This window comes from Gopherus evgoodei, chromosome 8 (genome assembly GCF_007399415.2).
Source record: "Gopherus evgoodei ecotype Sinaloan lineage chromosome 8, rGopEvg1_v1.p, whole genome shotgun sequence".
Classification (NCBI taxonomy): Eukaryota; Metazoa; Chordata; order Testudines; family Testudinidae; genus Gopherus; species Gopherus evgoodei.
The window spans coordinates 88274703-88293516 of NC_044329.1; the positions used below are offsets into that span (position 1 = coordinate 88274703).

General features: G+C 43.7%; 1 protein-coding gene across 1 annotated transcript in view; it reads right to left on the bottom strand.

The window, feature by feature from the left end:
• AK5 (adenylate kinase 5) overlaps window positions 1–13274 on the bottom strand; it is a 156044-nt gene extending 142770 nt beyond the window's left edge. Inside the window, exons 1-5 of the mRNA XM_030571961.1 lie at window positions 12965–13274; window positions 10190–10376; window positions 8606–8773; window positions 4225–4394; window positions 3997–4110 (exon numbers count right to left, since the gene is read on the bottom strand). Of these exons, the coding sequence (XP_030427821.1) occupies window positions 3997–4110; window positions 4225–4394; window positions 8606–8773; window positions 10190–10376; window positions 12965–13111 (786 nt within the window). The 5' untranslated portion in view covers window positions 13112–13274. The remainder of the gene's footprint in view (window positions 1–3996; window positions 4111–4224; window positions 4395–8605; window positions 8774–10189; window positions 10377–12964) is intronic.
• Between the last annotated feature and the right edge of the window lie 5540 nt (window positions 13275–18814).

Consider the following 18814-nt stretch of genomic DNA (forward strand, 5'->3'; position numbering starts at 1 on the left):
AATGCCATTTGATCAGCTTGAAAATGAAAGAAGTGACTGATAGTATATTCCAGCCTAAAAAGACCAAATATATCCCCTCTTTCCTCTGAAAAACATAAGAATAAATCTACAGCAGCCATGAAGCAATGGGACATATTAAAAAGGAGCCCAAGTTAGCATTTGTCATCATCCCCCTCTGTTTGCCTAGTCTCCTAGGATCAATGAGAGCTAACAATGTTACCAGTAGGGTATCTTTAACACATACTGTATTAGAGGAACTTTGATAGGACAACTGAATATTTTAAAAAGTTAATAACAGATACTGGAACACAGCAAAGAAGAGTTCACAAATGAGCCTTTACCTCTTCCTGCTCTCTTTCCATGCAGATGGATTTACCTTTCAGTGGCTACCCCCATCATGCCCTCAGGCTTGACAGAGGCATAGTGGTATTAGTCACAACATCTTTAAGAGTGAAATAGGGGCTTATGTGGGATTTAAGAGGTTTATAGGCCAAGTGCTGGTCCTATGTACATAGAATAATTTCACTATAGGATAGTTGTTGGGGGTATGAAGAACCCATGCAGCGTAGTTTCTGCCTATCCCTCCACTCCCATCTCTTTTCATTCTTCCCTTGCCAACAGAATCAAACAAAGTCTTAGCACCAAGAAGCTTCCTCTGTTTCACCACTAAATCACTGCTTTTAGTTGTATGCCATTCGTCGTCATTCATCTGTAAGCTCTTAGGAGTGGCCAATCTGAGCCTGAGAAGGAGCCAGAATTTACCTATGTACATTGCCAAAGAGCCAAAGTAATACATCAGCAGCCCCCCCATCAGCTCCGCCCCGTTCCCAGTGACTCCTGCCCACTGGCAGCCTTGACAATCACCACCTCCTCTTCCCTCCCTCCCCACACCTCCCTGTACCTCCTGATCAGCTGTTTTGTGGCATGCAGGAGGCTCGGAGGGGGAGGAGAGAGAGCACAGCACACTCAGGGGAGGTGGCAGAAAGGGGTGGAAGGGGGACAAGGCCTGTGGCAGAGCCAAGGGTTGAGCAGTGAGCACCCTCCAGCACATTTGATAGTTGGCGCCTGTAACCCCAGCCCCAGAGTCGGTGCCTATACAAGGAGCCGCACATTAACTTCTGAAGAGCTGTATGTGGCTCCAGAGCCACAGCTTGGCCACCCCTGTCTCAGACAATAAACTCTTCAGGGAAGGGACTTTGTTCTCATTGGACCCAATACAATAAAGAACCTAAGTGGTCTGTTAAATAGTGATAGATTCCTCTTGCTTAAAGTTAAACACTTGTTTAAAAGCTTTGCTGAATCTGGAGCCGTGTCTGTAAAATGCCTTATTACTGTTTAATTTTCTCTAATTCTATGTTATTTTTAAAACGTTTAATTGGTTGGTAATAGTGTTTGAGTTTTCATCTTTGTTCTGCTTATTTTAATATAGGATTTATCTTTTTTTGTCGACAATCATCAGTGTGTTATAAATTTTTTAAATGTTAATTCTGGGTCTACTCCTGCTATCTCTGCACACTCAAGTTTTCCCTTGATGTTTATGGGAGATTTTAGTGCACAAAGACTACAGGATCAGACCATAGGTTCTTAAAGAAAGAAATACATACATAGACTTTGGCAAAAGGCTCATAGTGAGATGAATAAATGTGCTGGGCTTGATTCTCAATTACAGTAAGGCTCTGGCAGTGCAATGGGGCCTTATCCCTTTAAGGCCAAGTTACAATGCTTGAGCAAAAATGTAAAAGGGTCTTAGAGTAAATAAGAATAAGGCCCAATTTTTAATGATGTATGTACTTACACTCTATGATCATTATTCTTATATCTCTAAATATGTTATGTAATGCATAAACCTTATATATAATGGTCACCTGCCTGGCATAACGCTCTTCAATAACATCACCGTGCTTACACTAACTGCAATTTTATTATAAAAAGATATTTTAAATGTCTACTGAAAACGAAAACTGAATCAAGGAATGATGATTTGGACTAAATTTCTTTTCTTTTTTCAGTTTTGAAAATAATTAACATTAACCACAAACTTCTCCTTTCTTAATTTATAAGCAAATGTAGCTGGCAGTTATCAACTGTTTTCCATAATAACTATTTTGTCAGTTTCTTTTAATTTTCACAATTTGATTTTCTGAACTTCACACAGAATTATACCTTATAAAAGAGCAATAATGAAGAGCCTCATTAGGCTGCTTTCTTTTTGTTACTTCTATTGAGGCAATTCCATTTAGAATTCAAAGTACAGCAATGATAATTAGTGCTTTTAGTGATTGTGGAGCACTCTGAAATGGTTTGCTTGAAAAGCACTCTAGAAATGTAATATTGAACTGTAACCTTTGCACATGTCTATAAGGAAATATTACATGTTACGGTGTTTAACCAGAAGATTAAATAACATTTTTTCCTCACAACACTGCAGCCAAGTGGAAATTAAATTTACATATTTTAGATTAATTTACTTATATACATGTCTACATACACATCTATGTCATCCTAATAGGACTCTGTATTTTACTATGCAATCATTTTATCTGACTAAATTGATTTCAATAATCAAAACTAGGCAAGCCAACAGACAACTATTTCTAAAATGAGATGACCACTGCTGGATTAAGTGAGCTCACAAAAATGCAGGCAATTTTAATCTTAGCATTTGTTTCAGTCTTTTCAGCGCCTCAGAATAACCTTGAGACCATTCCTCCTTGATTGTGAAGGAATTGATTGATTGCAATGTGTTTCTCTTAATGAACATTTAAATTGTACAATTAAATATTAAAGGATAACTTGTTTCCCTTCCTGTAACAAGGCGGTGTGGCTCCCCTCCTCATCCGGGAGGGTCGAGCCCCGTCAATCATCCATAAGGGCGGGGCCTCTAAGTGGAAGTCCCGCCCCTCAGATGGTCAAGCGGCGACCCGAAAGGATAAAAGCCGGCCCTCAGCTGGAGCCCAGCCACCGTCAGGAGCAGACCTGTCCGCGGGAGCTCCTGACTGGGAAGCTGCTGAGGACGCAGGCCGGTGTCCGGACTGGCCGGAGCTTCCCTGCGCTCGCTATAACGAGGAGCTGCCAGAGCTACCCTGCGCTCGCTACAACGAGGAGCAGCCAGAGCCACCCCGTCCCTGCTGCTGCCCCGAGGACACCCCGGAACAGGCCTGGCCGGACTTCCCGGAGGAACTGCCGGATCTGCTGCCCAGCCCTGGCCGTGAGGAGCCTACGTGGTGGGACATCCCCGAAGCTGATCCCACGAACCAGGTAGGCCCGGAGGGGGATATTGGAAGTAGCCCAGGGGCAGCCAACCCGAGTCAGGCTGCAGATTTCCCAATACCCATGGCAGTGTGTTGCGGTCAGGATCCCCACTGACCACCTGCAGCGGTGATCACCGCTACTACGGCCCCGGGCTGGAACGCAGTGGAGTGGGTGGGCCTGCGTTCCCCCTGCCACCCGTCCACGGGTGGCAGAATCTCCCTCCCCGGCCTGAAGAGGCCAGCTAAGCTGAGCTGTGTACTTGGTGCCCTGCCTGAACCAAGGGCTGGGCCCCCTTTGACAGTGCCACTGCCCGGTCCTATCCACAGGGACCGAGCTACCCGGGCGGTGGGCGACAGTTCCGAGAACCGAGACCCTTAGACGATAAGTCGAGGCCGGTGTGGCTCCCCTCCTCATCCAGGAGGGTCAAGCCCCGGCAAGTCTCGCTTATACTTCCTAAATGATTAATGTATGAAAATTGTTAGATTTTTAGCTTGAACTTGAGAGGATTTTCTTTACATCAGCAGGAGGTCAGTCATATTTGGTTCCACTATCACATTCTGTCTTTTTACAGAATTTTCTGTCTTCATACTCTAAAGTATATGCCAAGAAAGTGACCTTTTGTCAGCTGTAATTATGTATTTGAAAAGATTTAAAGTGCAATGCTGAGAATCTGCTCATTAATTTCAAGAAGCTTTACAATGATATAAGACACAAGTTTTCTTAAGAATAAAGACAGTCTCTTACTTGGTCCTCAAAGGAGAGTGCCTGTGCAACGTCTCTTGGAAATCCATCAATAACTATACCTTCTTCATCAGGAATCTGCATTAATTTCTGCTTTATCTCAGTTATGGTTGTTTCCTTTCATGGAGAGAAATAGTTTTAAAAGTTTTTTGGTGATGCACATTAACACAGCATGTAAAAATCTTTACAGAACAAACACCAAAAAGAGGATATTTCTTAGGTAAGTTGTACCTGAGGGGCCAGTTCTCCTGTAGTAATTATTTTAGCAATTAGACTCCATTTTCTGTTGCTGCTCGTATTGTGGATCTTCTTCCTTAACAATTCACCAACTGATATATATTCAAATCCATAACGTTCTGCTATTTTCAAACTTTGGGTTCCCTTCCCACTTCCTGGGCCACCTATTGTAAAGATAAGCAAAAAATTGTGCTTTCATTTGGAATGTCAAATTCACTATGACATCTCTGTCATCAGCACCAATTTCTCAATATACCATCAAATCAAATCCTACAGTTGTTTCATGGTTAGCACTCTCATCAAAGTCAGTGGAAGTGGATCTATTGCGGGACTGAACCTAAAGTTAACAATCTGCATGAGTCAAAAAAACAGATGACCTTGTTCTTTCTGGGCCCGATTCTCCATTCACTTACCTCCCTTTACTAACCTCTTTAGTGGAGCTTTTTCTGGTTTATACTAGTGTAAGGAAGAAGAGCATCAAGCCCTCTTCTGCATTTCGGTTAAGGAAAGCTATTACTAACAGAATCCAAATGGAGGGACAGATATTCTGATGACCTTATTCACATTAAAAATGTACCTTAGTCTACAAGTGGTCCCACTTAAGTCAGTGGAACTACTCATGAGATAGAAGTATCAATGTCTATTCCTATGTCTGCAGAAAATTCTGGAGTTTGTAAAATTAACATACTTTAAAATGTTAAATGAGTGGAGAAGGTATAAGAGAATTGGTACATGTAATGATTTCTGTCAAAGCATACACACTTCAGGTACCTCAAGAACTTAAGAACCATTCAGAATTAGTTTTATCCTTCTGTGTACTTTTAAAAATAAAGTACTACAGTGGAAGCAAATACAGTAACTCCCAATTTAATGTCCTCTCGCTTAATGTTGTTTCGATCTTACATCCTTGCTCAATTACAGAACATGCTCCATTTAAAGTTGTGCAATACTTTGCTATAACATCGTTTGGCTGCCTGCTTTGTCCACAGCTGGCAGCTCCCCATCAGCTCCCCTATGCCCCCCTCACAGCGCCTCCCACCTGCTGGCAGACCTCATGGATCGGCCCCTTCCCTCTCTTCCCCCTGCTTTCTGCCTGTGGCGGTCAGCTGGCTTGCAGCATTCAGGAGGAAGGTGGGAGGAGCGAGGACTTGGCGCGCAGGCTCCCCCTCCCTCCCCTGCCTCCTGAACACCACAAGCCAGCTGATTGCTGTGGGCAGGAGGCAGGGGATGGAGGGGGAGCCTGTACACTGAGTCCTCGCTCCTCTCCCCTCCCTCCTGCCTCCTGAACGCTGCAAGCTAGCTGACTGCTTGCAAAGTAGGGGAAGCTGCTGCTGCCGCTGCTGCTGCGCAACGTTCTTCTCTTAGTCTTCAGCACCTTCAGCCTCCTTGCCTGCCTCATTGTCTCCAGTGCCAGTGGGCTGTGCCTGTGTGGGGTAAGGCGGGGGCACCTCCCAACTATAGTACAGTACTGTACTATAGGGCAAAAAAATATTTCCTTGGAACCTAACCCCCCATTTACATTCATTCTTATGGGGAAATTAGATTCGCTTAACATCATTTCACTTAAAGTTGCATTTTTCAGGAACATAATTACTATGTTAAGTGAGGAGTTAATATTATTGTATTAATAATTGAGATAACATAAACTGGTTACAAGGAACAACATACCTCTTCCTTATATTACCTATATTAGTCCCATAAACCTTTCTTAAGGATTTATATAATTAACAAATATCTGTGGGAAATATTACACCCTAGGATATTTCTCCATATGTGCTATAAAATAGTGTGACTTAGGGTTAGATAGTTGTGGCCAGTTTTGAGGGCCAGATTCTGCCATTGAAGTCAGTGGGACTATTGGTGGAGTGAGATACTACTGAGTGAGAATAAGGATGGCACAATGCAGCCCTATATATATTGCAATGGGTAATTATCAAGTAATTTTAAGTATATTATTATGAATTTGCAAGGCTTTATTTACTGGCAGCAGGCTATCTATTTATAAAACACCTATCAACTGGGAATCAAAACACTTTGCAAGGTTTAAAGGTTGAACAGAGTTGCCGAAGAGGGACAGTCAATTCAGTTCCCTATCCTTCAACCTGGAGATTCAAAATCTTCCTGAAATCACCTATCTGCTATAGAGCAATAATTAACAGGCAGAATAAATATAGATAATATTGTCTGTTTTAGAAAATTTGGTGATGGAGGAAAAAGTTTGCCACCTTCTATCAGAACTGCACAGGATATTTGATGTGAAGAACTAGGAAAAAGATCACCCATTAATATCCCTTTTACTAATATTTTGAAAATCTCAATCTTTACTCCTAAATTTTCAAAAGAGCTGAAAGAAACCACACAGCCTGCTGAACAGAGGAGGGTTTCACTCTTATTTTCAGGGAAAACTTTCTTTTGCCATGAAACACATAGGAAAAAGGAAGTGCACACAGTCCTGTATTTCTATGCTTTCATCTTAGTTTTGTGCCCCAAAAAATAATTAAGCCACAAATTATTGGGTGTCAAAGGTTCACAACCTTCTCATATCTGAAGTAAGTTTTTATCAGTCAGAAAATTACCTTTATACCAAACTGATTTATGAAACAATGAGGAAAAGTTCAGAGAATAAAGTAGGAGGACAAGTATAAAATTATTTCCTATGTCAAATAATTATCCATTTTCCTCTTTTGCAGATTTGACATTTCTTGGTATGACTTAAGTTGACAAGTGTGTTTACCAAAGAAGGAGAAAGTTGAATTTGGTCGCTATTTTTTGGATAAGGTAAAGAATTTGAAAAAAGCTGTTATACGCCATGTGCGACAGAGTTTCCAACAGAGGATTCTTTTCCTGCTAAGCTTCAGAGCCATTCAATGGGGGCAAGTCAGCCCAATGGCTGAAGTAGCTTTTGTGGACTGCTTACATAATTCCCCTTTAGATGGGAAACAGAAAGATCTTCATAGCACCATCCCCTGCTCCTTACATGCCATCAGGCAAGCAGCACGCACTGAGTAGAACTCCACCCTGTTCCAGGAGTGCACGCGTACTGTGCATTTCACCTACATCCAGTCTGCACCCACTTTACTTGTGCAATGGAATCACATTGATTCCACGGCATGAGGGCCTTCCATGGCCGCAGAGTAGAGAGGCCTGGATTTGCTCCCTTATGAAAAGGACAGCCATCTATTTGTTAAAATAAGAAAAATAAAAGGCATTTGTGTTACTTCTCCCTCTGCTGAAGGTCATAGAGCTCAAAGAATATGAAGGCTCTGGAATTTCCCCATGTTTTGATTTCTGATTAGAAAGTAGGAGCAACAGGCTGAGAAAAACACCACTGTCTAGCAGCCCTATGAGGGGTATGCACCAGTAGCTATGAAAATGTGATGCTTTTTTGTTTTATGTGTATTGCCCTTTACATTTCTAAGAACTCTCCCTGTGTGCAGAGTTCAGCAGACATTTTGTTCTCAGTGCTTCTGCTATATATTGTAGAAGAGACACACACATTATCCTCTCTCATGGAGATTGCATTTGTTCTCTTATTAATATAAGTCCCTTTAGATGCAGAATCTGATTCTTGACTGCTTTGCACCTTGTGTAGTCATTTACACATATGCAAAGTAAGTGCAAAATGGGCACAAAACACTACCACCGGAGTAAATGAGAGAAGTCTGATTTGGCAGCTATTTACACTCATTTTGCACAGGTATAGATGACTAGATATGGTGCAAATCTTTGGTGAACCAGGCCCTGATATGGCATTTGGAAATCAGGCCCTCTTGGTATCTGGAAATATAACACCCAGACAACAAAAAACCTAATCCAGACAAGTGAAATACAAATGTTTCATGTCCACTGGACAAACTATTGACCTGGATTTAAATTATAGGTATACTGAGTGATTAATATATCTTACCTGAGGTTGAAAATTATTAGTTTGCTTGCAAATGCCACTAAGCAACAAGAAATGATGAATTTTATGAAAAGTGTGTAATTAAGTACTTCATTCTTTCTGATGAGCACATCAGACACAACTGGCTGAGTGTAGCTAGAGATAAATTTATCAAAGTAGTGGGCTGAAGAGGCATGCTTTCAGTCAGGCAGGAAATGCATTGAGGAGTTTTAAGCACAGGTCACATGACACCAGGGATATAGCTTATCTAATTTTACAGGTGTTTCCTTTTCTGTGGACAACTGTACTTTCTTATCTGGCAACCAAACCTGAAACATAGTTTGCACTTGGACCATATTCTTTCCCTAACCCAAGTAGAAAGTTTACATTTAAACACTGTAGGCATCTGATTTATTTACATTATAAATATCAATCCAGAGAGACTAATAATATGGGTTTGTCAAACAACTGACCCTCACTTTGCCTTCATACCTAAGACAAGGATGATTTTTGGTCGAGGTCTTGTAGGATCAAATACATCATATTCCTCAATTAGCTCAGCAGTTTCAGAAAGATCTGTGTCACTTTCTATGGAGAACTGGTGGATTGGAGGGAGTCGGTCATATCGTCGATAAGGAAAGTTAGGATTGTCAGGCATCACTGCAAAACAATAAAATAAATGAGAAATAGTGGAAATAAATAGCAAAGTCAACATTACTTGCATTTTTTTATTAAATGAGGTTGACATAAAGAAGACTAGTGTTGTTATATTAAGAAATATAGTGGTAACAAAATTTCTTCAATATCTCATATGCCATTTTACTTGAACTTTGGGTATTGAGTCTCTCCACTCAGCGGGTTTATTCAATTTCAAACAACTAGTTCTTACTTTATAAAATATCTTCAGTGTCTTTTGAAATTTACAAACTTGCATTTATGGTAAAGTACTTTTATTCTTCAATGAAAATCTGCCCTCATAGACAGCAGGAAGGCACAAGCCTCTGAGCCCTCCTCATCTCCTGTAGATCCCCTGGGATCTATGATTTTGTGAGTGAATCTCCTTTTATATTGCATACAGATATTGGATAGGAGGAATAACTATGGCAACTTGAAAAGGAACTAAATTACTGATCATTAATGTTCAATACATGCTATTCATATGTTAGTATGACAGATTTATATGTACTGAGAAGCACCAGTTCTAAATAATTTCTTCATATACATTATAGTTAGTAAATTAATGTACAGCTCTAATAACTTCTTAGAACACAAAGAGACAAAATTTCAGTTGGTGTAAAGCAGTGTAGGTCCACCGAAGTCAATGAATGTGTGGCTCATGAGGACCAATTAAACATCTGGCCCAAATACTGTAAAGATCTGAGGCTGATTTATGTCTATACGTAGATGTGTTACTCTCCCACAATGCAGCGTATCCACACAACAAACATTCATCATTTAGCTGCAGGATTATGGTGGCCAATTATGGCATGGTCAAGAGTGCTAGCAGCCAGGGAAAGAACGTGTGTGCATCAGCAGAGCTGCATTTCCTATGCGTCAAGCACCAGGATGCACCTTTTCAAATGTATTGGCAAGGGTTTCATCCCCGAGCACTTGCCCATACACCAATTGAGGCATAATGCCTCCAGGAACCATGGCTTTGACAACACACTTCATCAAACTTCATCAAAATATATATATAGCATCAAACTACTTCATTATAGGAGGCATAATTTTGATCAGTTTTCCCCCTACATAACAACCATTACGAGAAAACAAAACAATCCACCCACTATTACAAACCAAAAAACAAAAAACAACCACTCTTGAAAGTAGTTTTAAAATAATTAAATAAATTACCATTTCAGGTTTAACTGGTCATTAATTGATTGCATATTTGTTTAAAATATTTTGGCATATATGTCTGTACTTCTACAACTTTTCCCCTGAAGATGTGCAACAGCTAATTTGTCATAGCAGTACAAGATAACTTGTGTAAATATACATTTTTAAAATAGTGGATCTGAAACTGCCTAATACACTGATACACAAAATATTCAGCTCTAGGATATACATTACCATTCCTGAAAAAGGATCTTCTTGATTGTCCTCCATTGAGCGGGGGTAATGTCCTCTTTTCTTGACTAACAAACGTGTCCCATTTCACTTTTTCTGACCCTCCCAGCTCCTTCACTTTTTGTAAACAGCCTTCCAAATATTCTATTGGGTCATCAGGTTTGTAACACATTAATCCATTCAACAGACTCTGAAACATAACATCCAAAACTAAGTTATAGTTCCAAGGTTATGAAAACAAACACTAGCTTGTATTTTGAATTTAATTTTGTTGCACCCATTTCTAATTCAGTGCAACCCCAAAACCTCTAGTTCAAGTCGATGTTTGGGATATGCAAGGAATGTAGGATTTGGGTCTACTGAGGTCACCAATATGACTTGGAACATAAGGTTCCTTAGTATGTCTTTATTTACCTGTTTACAAATGGAATGAAAGCAGAAAATAGTAACAAGTTTTCTTTAATCTTTCTTAGAACTACATCTCTGACTTGGCAAATATATATAGTGTTTCTTGTATTAGCTAGATAAGCCCCAAAGCTTATGTTTTCTAGTTTACTTGTTAGTTTAATAAAAGTGTATAATTTTCTGAAAAACCAATATGACGACAAGCATTTTGCTCATATTAATTTTTGAGAAACACTATAATAAAAACTAGATAGTCTTAAAAGCCCTGACAGGTGTTCAAACATCATGTTGATGAATGTGGTATAAGAAGCTGAACTGACCACCAGCTACAGTCATTTAGAAAATGTCCATTGTGTAGTATGAATTGTAGTATGCACTAATTGGTACAGGATAAATGTCTGTGTAGGGTAGGGTGGGATGTTATAACCACTTTCGGAGCAGACAGGGATTGTTGTTTGTTAGTAAAAGGATAGGATTTGTCAGTGAAAGATGGACCATTGGTTCCAATATAGAAATTCCGACTCTTAGCTTTTAACATATGCTTTAGGATGTAGTCCTTTCCATTGCATTTTTCAGCTTTCCCTTATTCACATGCATAAAATTGGGTGCTGTAGTTGAAATTAGTATAATACATGAAATACCTTACATTCATGTTTCAATATTTTTCCAGTGTTATTTCAATAGCTACAGTTTATATAGTTATTTCAATGTTGCTTTTATATGCATTTGCATTTATAATATTGTAAATAATTTGTTCACATGGGTTACACCTTTTGTATAATCAAATAACTGAGCATTGCAACGATACAAATTTCTGTGGAAGAATGCATACCTTTGTCATACCAGTCTTGCATCTCTCTAGATGCACAATTGCCTGTATCCATAATTAAACCATTTCTTTTTAAAATTTATGAATAAAACATAAACATAGCCTTTGCCCTATATATGTCTTTTCAATCATTCATAGGGAAAATCTTGTTTCAAATAGCCTAAAAATAATATTTTCATACAGATCAGACAGGAGATGGTTTACTTGGTGGAAAAATCCACATTGTACTGGAAAAAGCAAATTACTGTTCATTAACAGATACACCAGGTAGCTTGCACTAAACCACTTCAAAAATTTTATGTTTAACAAACTCTCATTAAATAGTCTGGGTTATCGATCAGTCAGTGAACAGAGCTCTTCAAAAATGGATGATCATTTATGCCTGAATTCCTAGACAATCATTTCATTTTCATATAGGAACTCATTCGGCATATGGGTTTTATCTAAGTGGTTGGGTTTTTTTAACCTAACCTAATTTTTTTAAAGGGTTTGGTCACACACGACGTTTTCTACTGTTGGCTGAAGCACAAACTGATCAGGGAAGAGATAATAATAGCTTGCACATTACGCCTTCCATCCAAGGCTGACACAGCGCCCTGGAGTTACGTGGAATATGTGACTGACACACTCCTGTTCCCGATCGCTCCGCGTTCCCAGCCCACCCAGGGGCGGCTGCCGGCCAGGCTGGGACCCGAGCCCTGAGCGGAAGGGCGGGGGGATGTTTCTGTGCTGCGTGAGGCAAACCCAGCCCGGTCCGAGGAGCCAGAAAGCCCGTGTTTGCGGTGGGGTCACCTGGGGCGGCCCCTGGCCCGTCGCTGACTGGGCGGGCGCGGGAACGCCACACCGGCCCTTCTCCAGCTGAGGAATAGGGTCGGGCGGCGCGGCGCTGGCCGCAGAAGCGGAGCCCGGATGCCTTCCCGGCCCCTCTGGCTACCCGAGCGGGCTCCGTCCCTGTCAGTCTCTCCTGGCTCTGGGACGGGGAACGGGCTCCAGCCTTCTCCTCCCGGCTCCCGCCCAGCCTAGGACCCCGCCGGCCCCGCTCCCACTCCGGGCACCCGTTGGCCCCCTCCCTCCCTCCTACCCATCCTGCTCCCACTCCGGGCACCCGTTGGCCCCCTCCCTCCTACCCATCCTGCTCCCACTCCGGGCACCCCTTGGCCCCCTCCCTCCTAACCATCCGACCCCCACTCCGGGCACACCCTGACCCACCTCTCTCCTGCTCACCCCCCCCTCCGGACCCCTCGGCTCCCCACCCACGCTTTCCCCACTCCGGGGGCCCCTTGGCCCTCTGTCTCCTGGCCCCCGCCCCGCCCCACTCCGGGCACTCCCTGGCCCCTCTCTCCTGCCTCCCGCACTTGGCTGGCTCAGTCCCCCGTTCCCGCGCTGGGGTCCGGCCCAAGGCGCAGGAAGGGAGCTGGCGGGGCCGGGGTCAGACCGGCTCTCGGCGCCCCGGGCTGGATCCGGCAGAGTCAGGCAGGCTCGCCCCGGGGAATCTGTCCCCGCCCGGGCTCGCTCCGCGGGCGGTGGCTGGGCTCCGCCCTTACCTCGAAGAGCTGCGGGATCTCCCTCCGGGCCAGGTACTCCTTGGCATCGCAGCTGTTCATGCCGCCGGCTGCCGGGGAGCGGGGCGACGGCTCCACGGCTGCTGCTCCTCCCCCGGCCCCGGGGCGCCTCCTCTCTCCCGTGTCCATTGCAGGAGCCGAGGGCTGCAGCGCGGCGCCGGCTCAGGCCACTGGCTGGCTGCTCCGGAGGGCAGAGATGAGCGAGAGGAGGCAGAGCCAGAGCCAGCCCCTTCCCCAGCTCCGCGGAGCACCGCTGCGGCCGCCCAGCCGTGTGCCGCGGGAGCCAGGCGCGCTCCACAGCTCAGGCTGGCGGGGTGAGTGGGTGGCTGAGCAGCGCACACCCCCTCCTGCGGGCTGCATAGCGCACACGGCACGGCCCCTTTCAGGGCTTCCGGGCAGCGCTAGGCAGCCAAACGCGGCCACCTTACAGCGGGGTTAACCTGTACGTGCCAGAGGAGATCCCCCCTAGCCCCAGGCCCCCTCCCTGCTGCACGGATCTGCCAGGGCACGTAGTCTGCAGGCGGGGAGGAGGGGCACAGGGTCCGCTGGATCCAAAGCGTTTCCAGCAGACCACAGGCGCCAGGAAAGTTTCCTAGGCTGCAATGCTGCAGCCAGTGCAGATTGCAGCCCAAGTCCAGGACACACAGCACGGGCACCAGCTGAGCTTCGGACCTCTGGCCGTAGTACTCAGTGCAGTTAGTGACACACGTGTGTAGCTGGGACACTGCTGTTAGCTCCCGACGAGTGGGAAATCATCGCTTAGTTATTGCCGTCATCAGAAAATATATCTGAGCTATCTGCGTGTGAGTGGACGGTTGAGAAGGGAGGAAGGGTGTGTGCCTGTGTGTGTCTGTGGATGAGCCGGCGTATGAACGTGTTTGTGAATAGGTGCCTGTGGTACTGAAGAAGATAGGGAGAGGGAGGCTGCAAGGGTAGGTACCTGTAGACATGGTGGTGAAGTCCATGTGCACTTACCAGTGAGTAACTACCTCAGTTCCAGTTAGATCTCCCAGTTCTTCCCCTCCTCTGTGTCATCGCTGATCCCAGTCAAGCCCTTGGGACTCTTTAGAATAAGATTTCCCGATTAGGTGAGTGCCAAGGTGAGGAAGGGTTGTCTTCAGGGGCAATCTTTGCTATTGGGTCAAGGCAACCTAGATACACTTATTAGGACTATCAAATGCTGCAGGTCACCGGTTCCTTTTCAAGGACTGTGACTTACCATATCAGAAAGTGCTAAATGTTGTCTTGTCCCTCACTAATCATGTCTAGTCATGAAGTTAGATAATTAATTTAGCAACTGGTACTGGGTCCTTTGCAAGGTGTCCAATCTGAAAAACTTAATTTTCCTTACAATATCACATTCAAAATGGGGACAGGTGTTAAAGCCTGCTTCCAACACACCTTGCAGAGTGGATATATCTTGGTCCCATCTCCCTGGTGAAAAACATCCTCACCTTATGTGGTATTGGGGTGTTTCCAAAGGAAATCTCTAGCTACTGGGTCTGGGACTACCATATTCCCACCATGACGTTGTGTAAGAGAATTTGGAAATACAATGCTACAGCATTGCTACTGTGTAGGGAAAACCAACATGTTACCTCTTTTCATTGCCACCTCTGGAGGGTGAGGAGCCCCGGTGGGTCAGCCTCTACTCCACCTTGGTCCCAAGGCCCACTGGGGATATCAGTTGGCGGCTCCTTCATGGGGCCGTGAGCACGGGCGTGTACTTGGCGCAGTTTATTCCTGTCCCGGACACCTGCCCCTTCTGCGGCGTGAGGGAGACCCTCGCGCATATTTACTTAGAGTGCGCCCGGTTGCAGCCCCTACACCGGCTCCTCATTAACATCCTTTTACGTTTCTGGCTGCACTTTTTCCCTCACCTCCTTCTCTACGCACTCCCTATCCGTGGCCCCACGAAGTCCCGGGACCTCCTGGTCAACTTCCTCCTCGCCCTGGCTAAAAAGGCCATCCACGCGACCAGAGAGAGGAGGTTGGCCGATGGAGACCCTGGTGACTGTGGGGCTTGTTTCCGATCCATGGTCCGTTCACGCATCCGGGCGGAGTTCCTCTGAGCGGCGTCCACTGGCTCCCTTGATGCCTTCGAGGAGCAGTGGGCGCTGTCCGGGGTTCTCTGCTCGGTGTCCCTGTCAGGTTCCCTTCTTATGACCCTTTGACCTCACTCCTGTCCCTGTTCTTCTATTAGTTGTCCCCCGAACTCAGTGGGTTCTGTGGTCCTGTGGGTCCTCCCCTTAGGCTGGGGGGGGATCCTTTAGCAGTGGGCTTCGCCCGCCCACTTCCCAGACACCCAATAGATACCTCTTTTCATTTCCAGAGGCGGTGTTGACAAATATGCTACTTCCACTTTTAACATGATGCATTTGAATGCAGTGGGCATCTGGAACTGTATGGGGAAAGTTGGAAAAAAGCTCTATTTACTCATTCCTAGAACAGTTGACACCTTCACCTATATTCGAGGGATTGAGATGTGTGTCATCAGACACTTCATCGTTAAATATTGAGTATGATGGGGTGTTCATCCCATACTAGCTTAAGAAGAGTTAATGAGGCTGAGAAGGGGTCAACTAAATAAATAGGCCACAGTTGAGGGGAATTAGATGGCCTAAGTAAGCCCTGAATGATGATGGATCCCAGCTGAGAAGGAGTAGGCAGGGCTAGTATAAAGCTAGGAAGCTGGCAGCAGAACAGGGCTACCGTGAGGGAGCTTGCAGCTATTCTCTGGATGCTAGAGAGAGAGAGGGTACCTGGGAAAAGTAGAGACCTCAGGGATCTGGTCCTGAAGGAATGGTTTATCTAGAAAGATGTTGGAGTAGAAGCCTGGGAGAGGCAGAATAGGAAAAGGTTAAGGGAAATGACAGCAAGGTGGGATGTTGCAGATCTTGGATGCTGATTTGAGGGTCCCTGAGCTGGAAGCAGGATTAGAGATTGGGCCTGGGTTCCCACACCAGCCATTGGGAAAGTGGTACAGACTGGACAGTGGAGCAGAAGACTGCCTGGGACAGTGGTTGCTAGAGGTTAATAAATCTACAGTTATTCACTTGGAATAACAAACTAACAGGTACAGTAAAAAACAACACCAAAAAGTAACCCAGAAAGAATCATCATGCAATTTAAATCACATAGACCACACTGATGTAGCTACTTGCATTGGTGCAAACTGCTCTAGTGCAAAGTGGGTTTATGCTAGCATGATTTACTCAGGTAATTTACTGAATTACATCTATTCAAATACCTCTAAGGTAGAGGGACCTAATTCTTATTAGATCTGGTAAATATTTTTATGAAATCTTGTACAATTAACAGTTGTCTCTTCTCAATAATTAATCTTTTTGAGAAGAATTGTTCAGATGAATGAAAATTTCAATGTTTTTTCTTGAAATAATCTCACATGATCAAAATCACTTGAATTTTTTCATTTACTAAAACCCTGGGTTTCAAGAAAAGGAAAATTACAATAATGACTTCAAAAACAAAATAAATACAATTTGTGATCATTTCAATTAAAAATATTGACATTTTTCATGGAAAATTGATCCATTTTGAATTCCTTTCCACTCCCCCACAACCCAGCTTCAGTGTTTTGAAGTTCTTTGTGGAATCATTATCTGTTTGACTCGCATCAGAGAGTGAAATTCTACCTGCTCCAACTTCTACTGACCTGGCTCAGTAATCATTTTTTATTGGCCATGGATGTCTTACATGCAGGCATATTTCTCTCACATGGAAAAGATATTTGTTACTGACAATAACAGTTGCTGCCAAACTGGTCCTAAACATTGTTTAAATACAAGGACAATGTGTGTTTAGCACCATTTCAGAAGCACTAGTTAAATCCCAGAGGCGTAAACACAGCTTGGCACCCCAGAAGCCATTTGTTTTTGTTTACTTACAAAAGCTTGAAAAACTAAAGTTTGTAGCTTACCACTCTTCTTTGAAAAGGCTAAAAATGGGAACTTCCTTTGTCCTAAAAAGCTGAAATACAGAATAAAATAGGTTACTATAGGAATAATTCCATCAGTATTGTTAAGTCTATTTAAGTACACTTTAGATATCGTATAGTTCACTATTATAGACAATGGCTAATGCACAATGGAGCCAATGGACTAGAGATAAGAGTCTTTGTGCTGTAGGAAGCAGCAGTCAGAGTTTTGTAAATAATTTAAGCTATGCTGATTGATTTTATTTTGTTAACTAATGTGTGATGATTTTCAGCACAGAAGGCATAGTTTTAGTAAGTTTGAGACACTAGCAGGACAAGGTGTCATGTACTTCTCTACCAGATATGGATTGGCTACTTGCTTATACACACCAGATGTGTTCATGATAAGGTCCTTGCATGCTCTGCCAAGTATGGCTGAGGTTAATTTAAATACAATAGAACCTCAGTTATGAACCCCTTGGGAATGGAGGTTGTTTATAACTCTGAACAAAATATTATGGTTGTTCTTCCAAAAGTTGACAACTGAGCTTTGACTTAATATAGTTTTGAAACTTTACTATGCAGAAGAAAAATGGTGCTTTCCCTTCATTTTTTAGTAATTTACACTTAACACAGTACTGTACTGTTTCTCTTTTTTTTTTTTCTCCTTTTTTTCCCCTCTGCTGCTGCCTGGTTCCAAATGAGATATGTGGTTGGTTGGTCAGTTTGTTACTCTGGTGCTCCTAACTCTGAGGTTCTATTGTAAGATATTTTACACACACTGTCACCTTGTGGCTGTGCAGTATAATACAGTTTAGCTTTCTATTATATCTCTCCATTTAAGTTCTATGTTCCTAACCATTTATAATATTTACACTATCACACTCTTTTTGAAGAAGTTCAGTACATATGTCTGTTAAGAACCTCTGAATTGTATAATTAAAAAAAAGTACAACCTGAATGCAAAGCAACTTGCTAATCTGGCTTTCCATTAGTTGCAATAAATGGCTGGCTAGTTTGGAATCCTTGAGGAGTCGTCGTCGTCTTGTTCTGCATCTCCCATCTGTAGAGTTTGCTCTGTTGATGGTTCTTTGAGGAAAAAACTGTAGATGTGGACAGTTTCTGTTGAACTCTCCACTGTCTGTCTTGATCACCTATGATCTAGAACCAGTTTCCATTGTGGCGGTCCAGTCTGTTCTGGTCCATACCTCCTGCTGCCATTCTGGCATCGCACCTGACCCTCACCCTTCACTTTGTGGGTAGTGATGTCATAGTCATCTCCCAGAAGAAAGTGGACTGCTCTCTCCAGGTGAGGGAGGAGCAGCTGCTTTTAGTGGAAGAATTGAAGTACCTAGGGGTATGATGGTAAGCAGGAGCATGAGATCGACTGGCAGATTGGTAAGGTGGTGGCAGTTATACGGGTGTTGTACCAATCTATGGTAGTGAACTGGGAGCTGAGTTCTCAGACAAAGCCCTTGATTTACAGGTTGATCAATGTCCCCATCCTCACCTATGAACTTTGGGTAATGACCAAAAGGATGAGATCATGGTTACAAGTGAAGTAAATGAGGTTTCTCCACAGTGTAGCTGGACTTACTCTCTGAAACAAGGTGAGGACCTCTGTTAGGTGAGGAGCTCTCTCAGGAGAGCCACAGAGTAGAGCTGCTACTCCTCTGGATCCAGAGGAGCCAGCTGATGTTCAGGCACCTGATAAAGATGCCCCCTGGAAGGACTTAGTTTGGAACTCTACTGGGCATGTCCCATTGGGAAGAGGCCCTGAGGCTGACCCAAGACATGCTGGAGGGATTATATCTCCTCGCTAGCCTGGGAATGCTGTGTAATACCCCAGGAGGAGCTGGAACCTGTTGCAGAGGAAAGGGAGGTCTGGTTCTCCC